The sequence below is a fragment of the Miniopterus natalensis genome, chromosome 19 (assembly GCF_054644295.1).
Source record: "Miniopterus natalensis isolate mMinNat1 chromosome 19, mMinNat1.hap1, whole genome shotgun sequence".
Taxonomy (NCBI): domain Eukaryota; kingdom Metazoa; phylum Chordata; class Mammalia; order Chiroptera; family Miniopteridae; genus Miniopterus; species Miniopterus natalensis.
In genome coordinates this window covers 5132781-5144306 of record NC_142099.1, presented here as the reverse complement: position 1 = coordinate 5144306, position 11526 = coordinate 5132781, and the positions used below count along the sequence as shown (strand labels likewise).

General features: G+C 49.1%; 1 protein-coding gene across 1 annotated transcript; it reads left to right on the top strand.

Annotated features, from left to right (window-relative positions):
• Nucleotides 1–410: 410 nt before the first annotated feature.
• Nucleotides 411–8755, top strand: GNAT2 (G protein subunit alpha transducin 2). Its single transcript, XM_016223460.2, has 8 exons — nt 411–595; nt 2299–2341; nt 2625–2766; nt 3475–3632; nt 5867–5995; nt 6198–6327; nt 7894–8047; nt 8565–8755. Exons 1-8 carry the CDS (start codon nt 478–480, stop codon nt 8753–8755), a joined length of 1065 nt encoding a protein of 354 aa, XP_016078946.1. The 5' UTR covers nt 411–477.
• The last annotated feature ends 2771 nt before the right edge of the window (nt 8756–11526 follow it).

The window sequence follows — 11526 nt, the reverse complement described above, 5'->3', positions numbered from 1 at the left end:
TAATTGGTACAGAGAAACACCACCGATGGGGAGGGTGTTTGAGATGTCTGTGAGGCAAAGGCTAGACTGCTCTCCTGAAAAGGGGGGGCCATTTTCTTATCCCAGAGCTCCGGCACCCACACCCTGTCTCCCTGTGTCAGAACCCAGCGGACCACCTCCCTAGTCAGAGAAACGCCCCGGTCTTTGCCCTTTGTCACGCTGAGCTCTTAATTGGCTTGGCCCATGACAAGGCTGGATGCAAAGGCTCCAATCTCCACACTAAGTAGGTCTCCAGCTGGGGTAGGAGCCTCGGCCAGGACGGGCAGGGAACAAGATCTGGAGCCTGCTCCCTCACCCGCCCCCTGTAGACCAGCTCTTTAGGGCTGAGGAACTGGTCCTCTATGCCAATTTACTTTCCCTTTATGTTCTCTCACAGATAGGAGACCCTAGAGAAGCTCAAGGACCGGAGGAAGCAGCCCAGGGCGAGACGGCGGAAAGATGGGGAGTGGAATCAGTGCTGAGGACAAAGAGCTGGCCAAGAGGTCCAAGGAGCTCGAGAAGAAGCTGCAGGAGGACGCTGACCAGGAAGCCAAGACTGTCAAGCTGCTGCTGCTGGGTGAGTGCGACGGGAGGGTGAGCCAGGGAAGGAGAAGGCCCTGCTCCTTCCTGCTCATGGTGGATGGAGGTGGGCTCTGCCCACCTCATGGGGAGGCGAGAGGACGGCTCACTGTCCCTCTCCCCCTCCGGTCTCAGGCTAGGGGGTCAGGAGCACTAGGGCTGAGCGGGGCCACCCCAACGAGATGCAGGATGCCCAAGCTACATGGGAATTGTTCTGCTGGTCCTTGAACCAGGAGCAGAACCAGGGCCAGGATGGACCTGCCCATCTCCAAATCTAACCAAACCCAACACCCATGGCTTGGCAAATACCACGAACCCTGGGCTTGCAAACCCCCAACTGCAGTCAGAGAACTGAGTCAAGGACTCAGAAGAGGACGGTGGACTCAGAAGTCCTGCCACAGATATAATCAGTGTCACGTAGTTGCAGGGACAGGCCCACTTGCCAAGGAAACTGGTCCTTTCTTCTTGCTCTCAGTAAAAATGCTAGAAGTAGGGGCCCTGAGGGGGAGGATTAGAGTCTTTAACCAGAGCAGTGCTAGTAGCTGCTGCCAGATGGGAGATGCATGTGCTGATGAGCTCCTAAGCAGATCAGGGGTTTGGGCAGAAGAGAGAAAAGCTCATCGGTCAGTCAGAGAAACTGGTCATGGCTGTGAACAGAGCCAAGACAATCGAGTTTGGGACGCCTGACTTAGAAAAACCCCACAGGCAGCACAGAGGAATGCAGCTGAGGGGGCCGGGGTCTGTGCAGCAGAAGTGGGGCTGGCCCAGCAGGGTGTCCAAGCCCAGGAGCAGCCTGGGAACTGGAGCCCCAGGCTAAGCCTCCCCCCCCCACCCCCCCAGACACACATCGCTGATGTGTGGCACAGCTCTAGGGACACACTAAAGAAGCACACCTCTGTAAGCTGGGCCCAGACTCCTAGGCACCCAGGAGGCTACAGAGGGGGGAGAGAGACGGCCAGGCCACTAAGAGATCTTTTAAGCCTAAGCAGCTTTCTTCTTTCAGGATAAGTAGCTTAGAGCGAACAGGCACAGGCTGAGGGGGAGAGGCTAAGGCACTGGGCAGGTGGACTGGGGGAGAGGGCCGAAGGGTATGTGGGTGTTGATGGAGGGGAAGCGGAGTGTGAAGGAGGATATTAGGGCATTTTATTATTTATTTAAAACACATTTTAAAAATATATTTTTATTGATTTTACAGAGAGGGGAAGGAGAGGCATGAGAGATAGAAACATTGATGAGAGAGAAACATCAATGGGTGCCTCCTGCACGTCCCCTACTGGGGATCAAATCTGTAACAGGAATCAAACTGGTGACTTCTTGGTTCATGGGTCGATGCTCAACTACTGAGCCACTCAAGCCAGGCTATTAGGGCATTTTAGTCAATAAAGGAAACAGCATGACGCTGGTTGTCACAACCAGCATGGGGTGCTACTGATGTCTTGTGGGTGGAAGCCAGGAATGCTGCTGAATACTCTCAAGGCACAGGACAGACCCTCCCCCCCAAAAAAAGACTCCAGCCCAAAATGCTGATGGTGCCAAGGCTGAGAATCTCTGCTCTGAATGCAGATGGAATGGCTTGAGCACGAGGCTGGCAGACACTGGGGCAGCGATCATCCCCGTGGCTCCCAGGCGAGCACCAGCCATCTCACTGGAGGGCAGGGGCGGGCATGTGCACATCTGGATCAAGAACATTTCTCCCTGCAGGTGCTGGGGAGTCAGGAAAGAGCACTATCGTCAAGCAGATGAAGTGAGTAGGAACAAAGCCCCAAGGACCAAGGTAGGGTGAGGAAGCCACAGAGCCAGCAGAGGCGCAGAGGTAGGGCGCTGTGGCCTTCAGGAACCCTGATGTAAAGGACAGAAAGACCCGACACCCCTCATCTACATGTCCCTTGCCCCTCTAACTCTCCACGTTGGGACAGCAGTAGGAATAGAGATCAGGTTCTGATGACCCTTTAGATCTTCCCAGATTCCCCATCTGTCAGGCCTGGCTGCGCAGGTCCAGCTAAGGGTCGGGCGTGCGCCCCCTGCAGGATCATTCACCAGGACGGCTACTCGCCGGAAGAATGCCTGGAGTACAAGTCCATCATCCACGGCAACGTGCTGCAGTCCATCCTGGCGATCGTCCGGGCCATGTCCACGCTGGGCATCGACTACGCCCAGTCAAGCTGCGTGGTAAGGGCTTAACCGTGTGTGGTTAAGGCTGGAAGGAAAGAAACGCAAGCAGGAAACAGGCCAGCAGCCAACAAGCGAGGAAGAAACGGGGGTCAAAAAAGTTGGGTAGAACTAAAATCCCACCTGCTGAGCTTCAAATTCCTTTACTTGGGTCCTGGGGAAGTGTGCAATCCCTACCTGTTACAAAGGCCTGCTGACAGCGTTCTCTGCCTTTTTGTCTTATTTTACCATTCAAGTTGCTCCCCTTGGGCTCCTCGCCCTGGCCGTGGAACTGTTGTAAGCTCAATCCCTAGTTCCAGAAGTGGCCTCTTCCTACACTTACCAAAGGTGACAGGTCCCTGTCTACCATCGAGTCTACTTCACGGTCAGTCTAGTCTTTGAGTGTCTGGTCTCTAGGCAGCAGAGGACATGTTCTGGGGCGTGGGCAGGCTTTTGGACTAAGGATGGAAGATAGAAACACACAGAGGAATCTCCTGGGACCTCTGCCATCCACTAGGCACCCAGGACTGGATAGATTGCCCCTCTCTACGTCTCAGAAGCCCACTCAGAAATTCATCAGTATGTTTTCTTAGACAGACTCTTCCCTGAACACTGTATCCAACCGAGGCTTTGGTAGCAATGCAAACGCTGCCCTTCCAGCAGGATTCCCAGAGCCCCCTGGGAAGTCAGGACCCCTGTGTAGTTGTCAGCCGGGTTTCTGCCTTACAGGATGACGGGCGAAAGCTCAACAACCTGGCTGACTCCATTGAGGAGGGCACCATGCCTCCCGAGCTGGTGGGCGTCATCAGGAAGCTGTGGCAGGATGGTGGGGTGCAAGCCTGCTTCGACAGGGCCGCGGAGTACCAGCTCAACGACTCGGCATCCTAGTAAGACTCACTGGGGAAGGAGTGCGATGCCGCGTAAGCCACCTCCTAGGAGAAACTGCACCCAGCCTGAAAGCCCAGGCACTGAAAGCTGGAGCCCCAAGGACTGAATTCAGCCTGTCTATCTGTTAGGCCTCAGAGGTGTTTTACTGTGCTTGGAATTTAATGCCTTTGGATCAGGATGTGGGCCGTGGTTCCCACCCCTCTGTATTGCTTTACATTGGCCTACACAGCTGAAGACCCAAATTCACAACAGAGGTCCACTGTGTGGCAGCCCTCACCTGTCCCCTAATTCACACACGTAGTCTCCCCCTTCAGAGCCATGGACACTACGACGGCCCTGGAGTCTGTGGCACTCTCCCAGGAGGCCCGTGGTTCATGATGGCCTTTTGAGGGCTGAATTTTCTAGCTGGTGACCCAGGCTCTACTCTGGCCGCTAAGCAGAAATGAAAGTCTCTTTCACTCATGCCATCTTATGCCAGGGTGCCAGGGCATGGGACACAGAAACTGTCAAGACAAACCAAAAGTAGCTGTTCAGGGATTAGAGGGAAACAACTTTGCAAAGCTGATTCCAAAAAGATGAGGCACAACCTTACCACAAACTGCGAAGCATCACCGAGAGGCATGAGCTGTGTAGTCAAACAGACCTGGGCTGGGCCCTTGTCCTGTCCCCTAATCCTGTAACACAGTCATCCTGTGCTGTCCTGGAGCACTCACCTGGCTTACACACTTAGGTACACTATCCCGCTTACTCTGAGTAACTTCAAGGGAGACAGTACTTCTTATTAGCCCCATTTATAGATGAAAAACAGGTTCAGAAAAGTTAATGAACTTGCTCAAAGTCATATAAATAAATGGCAGAGTCTGGATTGAATTCCGGTCTATTTGACCACAAAGTTGAATTTAATATATATATCTTTATTGGCTTCAGAGAGAGAGAAACATCAATGATGAGAGAGTCCTTGATCGGCTGCCTCCTGCACGCCCCCCACCGGGGATCGAGCCCGCAACCCAGACGTGTGCCCTGACCGGGAATCAAACGGCGATCTGGATCATAGGGCGATGCTCAACCGCAGAGCCCCGCTGGCTGGGCACAAAGCTGAATTTTTTTACAATATACCACAATGACTCTTGACCCTGGACAAGTCATTTAACTCTTCTGAATTTTTCCTTCATCTATAAAATGGGATATGAAACTCAGTCTTATGAGATCAAATGAGAATTTAAATGTGAAAATGCCTGGCATATAGTAGTCACCTGTGCTGATTTGCCTTCCCTCTCTCTCAGTCCCTTCTCTTCATGTCTGCCTTCCTCCTGCTCCCACCTTTTTTTTACAATCCTCATCTGAGGACATTTCTACTGATTTTTAGATTGGGGGGAGGGGACACTGATCGGCTGCTTCTCCCACATGCCCCAACCGGGGATAGAACCCAAAACCTCCTGGTATACAGGACTACGCTCCTACCAACTGAGCCACCCGGCCAGGGGCCCACCTTTTTTAAAAACTTTTTTTATGGTAACTGACAAACATATACAAAGTAGAATACAACAAATCACCTGGCTTCAACTGTTATCAACTCATAGCCACTCTTATTTCATTTTACCTTCACCCCCCACTGGATTATATTGAAGTAAATCCCAGATATCCTATCATTTCATCCTAAAAATGCCTTATGTATCTCTAAAAGTAAGGACTCTTTTTAAAAAGAAATCACAATATAATAACTACACCTAAATATTTAATATTCCTTAATGTCATCAAATATCCACGTAGGCATTTGTTCAAGTTTCCCCAATAGGTCAACTGTTTTCCCCCCCAACTGGACGCAGAATATAAACAAGGTCCACGTATTGCAGTGAGTCATGTTTCATGGGTCTCTACAGACTTTTTAATCCACTCCTATTTTTTTATGGAACTCCAGGCGCCCATTTAAACCACCACATCTCATTCAAGAGTCTAGGAAATCTTGTAGTGAGGGGAAATGCATGCAAGTTACCTGACTTGACTTCAATGGGGCGGAACTGTTGCCCCAAAAGGCCTTGGCCCTCAGCCCACCCCACCCTTCCTTCTGTAAGGACACAGGAGGACCTGAAGGGAAGAACCTAGATTTAACAGTATGGGTTCTAGTCCTGGTTCTATCCCAAGTTAGCTGTATGCCTTTGAGTAAGATTCTTGACCTTTCTTTGCCTTGGCTGTGGAAAATATAATGCCATCCATGCCAATCACTTTCCTCTAGCTACCTGAACCAATTAGACCGGATTACGGCCCCTGACTATGTCCCTAATGAGCAAGATGTGCTACGATCCAGAGTCAAGACCACAGGCATCATTGAGACCAAGTTTTCCGTCAAAGACTTGAACTTCAGGTGGGTACATGGTCCCCCAAAAGGCACCACAGGTGCACATCTGGTTCCCTGGGGGCACCTCAGCTATCAGAGGGTGTGGGTGTGCTTCCTTCCCATCTCACTGCCCACTGGCCCCAAAGTGGCCACCTCCCTGGGGGAAACACCAAGAGCATGTGGGTCATGAGCCGGGCAGACCTATGAGAACAGCTGTTTCTTCCCTCAGGATGTTTGATGTGGGAGGGCAGAGATCAGAGAGGAAGAAGTGGATCCACTGCTTCGAGGGAGTCACCTGCATCATCTTCTGTGCAGCCCTCAGTGCCTATGACATGGTGCTGGTAGAAGATGATGAAGCGGTGAGTGGCCTTTGCACCAAGCGCCCTTGGGAGTTCGTTCCCCCATGACCCTTCCTCTAAACCTTGTGTCACTCCAGTGCCCCGACGTGAGTGATTTCAGCTAACAATGACACTCGACCAATCTTCTGGCAGCCCAATCAATACTGCAGGCAAATAATTCTAGAAAAGCCTCTTCTGCAAGTTCCGGGTTCTAGGTTAGCACTTTAGAGCCCCAGATTTACTGAGAGTGAGCTTGGTCTCAGGTGAGACATCCAGGTATCACTTGGACAGCACAAAGCTCATGAGAGGAACTGAGTACTAAAGGGGTAGGCATCAACTCGGCAAAGCAGAGGAGTTACGCTTAGGACTCTCCCAGGCTGCCGGCAGAAGTGAAGGGCAGGAGATGAAAATGATAGAGCAGAAAAAGCCATCTGGGACGTGCACGCAGGACTAAGGAGAGACAGCAAACCCGGTTTCTCACATGCCACTTAATTTGGCAGCTGGAGGACTCCCTGAGGGTGATTCTCTTGAGCCTGTAGATTTACAGGACAGGAGCCCTGCAGGAGAGGTGTCAGCCCAGGTAACTGCCTTCTGAGTTTGGGACAGAGGAAGTCAAAGTTCTGGACAACGCTAATTTCACATAAGCATCTGCTCCAGGAACGGAGCCCGAGAGCTTACAGACAGAAGACAAAGCTCTGTCCTTCTACCCCTTGCCTGTCTTTCTCCCTTCTCCTGAGTAGATCAAGTTCACATCAGAGCACCCTAAACACCTTCTAGCCAAAATGTCTTACAGGGTGTTCACTTTCCAAGATCTCAAGTCTACGAGGTCTAACCAGGTTTTGCAGGAGTACTGGCAATGAGAAAAGGCTACAAGTTAGATTTGTTTTCTTTTTTCTTAGATGAAAAGATTGAGCCAAGTTAGCTAATAACATACTTCAAGACCCCAAAGGCCTGCTCCCGGAGAACAGGCTGGTCTGGGGCCCTGGGCACCCCCTGGGCTCTGCAGGTACGCAGCGTATTTCTCCCTCGCTCAGCGTGGCGCTGAGGAAGCAGGCGGGAGAGCTTGTGGTGCGGCTCTGGGGAATTCTCTAGCCCTCACCATGTGGCACCGGGGCCAAAGAATCCCTATGACGTCCCTGCCCAACCTGAGATCCGGGACCCTGTAAGAGACGCCTATCAGAATCACCCCGGAGATGCAAATGGGTGCATGCTAACACGGGCCCGGTTTCAACCCTGTAGCAGTAGCACTTACGGACGTCAAAATCCTCAGCTGGGCCCCGGCTGCCAGAGACCTGCAGGACATTCCTGACCTTCACTGCCACGGACACTCTCCGCACATGACCTCATTTAACTCGCGTAATAACCCTTCGAGATAAGGAAACAGACTCAGAAAAGCTCAGTGATTTTTCCCACGTCACACAGCCAGGATGGAAAGAGGGTTCGAAAGCCAGATTTCTTTGGCTGCGCTAAGAGATAAGCTATTCCCTACCCTGCCGTGCAGCTGGGGGCACTGGTCTCCAAGAACAGGAAGCAGACAGACAGCCCCGTTCGCCCAGCCTGACATCTCTGATGCTGCTTCCTCACTAGAATCGCATGCATGAGTCGCTGCACCTGTTCAACAGCATTTGCAACCACAAGTTCTTTGCGGCCACTTCCATTGTCCTCTTTCTCAACAAGAAGGACCTCTTTGGGGAAAAAATCAAGAAAGTCCATCTCAGCATTTGTTTTCCAGAGTACGATGGTAAGTGTCAAGGGCTGGAGACCAGTGAGCTTCCTCAGTGAGGACTGGTGGTCGCCTAATTTCCTACACCAAGGGGACATACCGACACTTGCCTCTGAGGCTTACTAAGTAAAAGCCCCTGCTTGTGCTAAGTTGATGATCCCGTATCCCTTTAATACTCCTTCCTCGTAGGAGCTTTGTGATGTCCAAGTGATACTTGGATGTCTAATCTGAGAAATTCAGGCACTGAGTTATCGGTTTAAATTCAGATGTCTCTGGATAGAGCAGAAGTTAGATGCAGGAGTCATCAGCTATTCCAATGATGTCTACCAGAAACCAAGGGTGGAAACAGACACCTCTCTCCTTGATTTCTTTGCTCAACTCAAGTGAGAAATGCAGGAGAGGACCCTCCCTCCAGAAACAGGCCCCCTCCCTGCAGCTAACACAACATTTTGAGGATTAACTCAGTCACCTAAAAAGTGAGCAGCTAAGAAGGGCTAATTTATCTCCCTTTTTCACTATTTTTCTGGAAACCCAGGAAACAACTCTTATGAGGATGCAGGGAATTATATCAAGAGTCAGTTCCTTGACCTCAACATGCGAAAAGATGTCAAAGAAATCTACAGTCACATGACCTGTGCCACAGACACACAAAATGTCAAATTTGTATTTGACGCAGTTACAGATATTATCATCAAAGAAAACCTCAAGAACTGCGGGCTCTTCTGATAGTCATCATTTCCCAAGGATACCTTCTACAAACAGGCTTGGATCTGGGTGATTTCAGGCAGAAAATGACAGGTCATGATACCAGGACATGGGGAATGGCTGCATTCTCCCTTGGAGATAAGGGAAGCGTGACTGGGACTGTCTCTCACATTCCTTTCAAAGCAGGGCGGCTAGTGCAGTTTAAAGAGCCCGAGGCCAGGAGCCAGGAGACTCAGGTTCCAGTACTGGTTCTGCAACTAACTACAAAATGTAAATATTTCATTTCTCTGAGCCTTGAGACCGTCACCCATAAAATGAGGATAATTTCTCTACCACTCACAGGGCTGTTCTGGTGATCACAAATAAAATGGAAGGGAAGGCAAGGAAAGGCTGTGTGGTTAGAGTCACATAAAGAAACCCTATTAAAAGCTGCCATTTATGAAATTCAATACCAGGTTATTAGATGAACTATCCCAAGCAAAACAGCAAAAAACAATCAACAACAAAACCTCAATAAGCCCACCACCCCTTTTTACTAACAGGCCTCTATGTGCCTTGACTCAGAGATCTGATCACTGATTAGGAGAGGGAGTTAGCTTCTAAGGCACAAATATATATATAAACGATGATCTTTATTAAGCATAGACTATCTCTCTGCCCCCAAGCTGCCAAAAAGACCGAGTCTCCCTTATAAGTAGCTATTTACAAGTCACTTTCTGAATAAACTTGGAGGACGTCAACGCATTCCCACTTGGGAGTATCAACGATTCTATTGCTGCTACTTCTCGATCATAGAATTTAGACCAAGTGAGCAATCCTAAAATTCTCATTTCAACGGCTATGTGTTTCAGAACAAAAAAGGCAGCTGCTCTTGCTTCAGGCAATAAATATCTTTGCAGTTGGGTGGGTCCCTGTGCCGCCTGGCTGAAAACATCTTCCCAAGCCAACCAGTACTCAATTATTCCTTTGAACTCCTCGGAGGGAAAATGAAGCTTGCATTTATCTTGACAGGAGGTGGTGAAGTATAAATTTAGCATTTTCACAACTACTAGTGAGGAAGACTCTTGGCATCAGGGTTTAGTGCATAAAAGAATGTGCCAAGTAAGATGAAAATACGCTCCTTGCCAGAGACACACACATTCACACTTAGGCTGCTACTAGCAATGTTGATGCTAGAGAGCCATACAAGCTTGAAATACACAGAAGAAACGTGCAGCTGTTAAAACTGGATTCACTGAATAGTCTGAGTCCTTGAAAAGAAACCAACTTCGGAGAACTACCAGAGAATTAAGGTAAACTACTCTGCCTGTCGATTTAAAAAGTTAAGCCAAAGAAAAACCTGGGTAAGACTTCCTGTATCCAAGAGCTTTTCAGGGACTTTTCTAAATGGCTCGCTCCGACTATGATTTACTTGTTTGCTTTAATTCTACACACAGGGCTTCTGAGTTTTTGTTTTGTTTTTGGTATATGGATCCCTCTGGCAGTGTAATGAAACCTATGGGCCCTTCTCAGAATATTTTAAAAGGCATAAAATAAATTCAGACAATTGCAAAGAAAACCAACATACTGAATACAGTTCTCTTTGCAGCGCTGAAGCTCCAGGTTAGAGTCTTTGATACAGCTATGACCTTGTCTACACAGGCCTCAAATGTAAATTTATCCCATTTAATACATCTTCAAATAGGGACCCCTACCCCCAATCATACAAGATTGCTTGCTTTTTCCTTTTTAAGATTTTTTTCATTGATTTTTAGAGACAAGAAAGGAAGGAGAGAGAGAAACATTGATGTGAGAATGAAATATCGATTGGCTGCCTCCTGCACATCCCCCACCAGGGATAAGAGCCCGAAACCTGGGCATGTGCCCTGACCGGGAATTGAACCAGCAACCTTTCAGTGCACAGGATAACACCCAACCAACTGAGCCACACCAGCCAGGGCTGTTTGCTTCTTTTATTAACTTTTCTTTAACTTCTGACTCTAGGCAGGAATTTGTTACGGGTTAAACTATTAAGGGCTAGCCCAGGCTCCCTGGTTACTGATTTCCTACGTAAGGCGCCCTACAGTACGAACATGGAACCTGCCTGCAGAGCCAGCGGGACAGGCCTACTGGTAGAGCGATCTCTATAGAATAAAACAGGGCGTTTAAATTCTCTTTTTCTCTGGTTGATATCCCAACTTTTAACTAGCTTATAAACAAATTCGCACAAGCCAGCCTGTATGAGCACCCCACAGAAAGTTTATCCTGGAGGCGGAGGTAGCCGCACTGGAGCAACTGCTCTGGCTGCCTCAGGACTGGTCCTCGCAATGCTTCAAGCTCAGACTCTTCAGCAAGTCCACACAGGATAAAACTTTGGGGCCTTGGTCACCCATTCACCTGACCTTAGGACAAAGTCAAAATAATTTTCTGAAACTCTCGGCCAACACTGGCTCTCTTCTGAGTAAAGGTCAAACTCTGGACAGGCTTCCCCAAAAGGTATTCATCCTCACCTCAGCTCAACTGCCAGGCGCAGAGACCGTCCCTGAGCTTTACACTCGGAGCTAGAGACAAAGAGCACTGCTACTTCCACACAGTTGGCTTATTTTTATCTCATGGACTTTTTGATTAGTGGGCACGGAAAGTTCTCCGTTTAAAATAGAGGCTAGAAAGCTTAAAACCAAAATTAAGCCACTCATTCGCTCTGCTGTCTGTCTCTTTTGCTTCATTTTAAATTTACTCTATACTGTTGTATTTTCTTTTTTTTTTGTAACGAGGTAGGTCAGAAACAAATATTCAATCCTATTTTCTTGAAC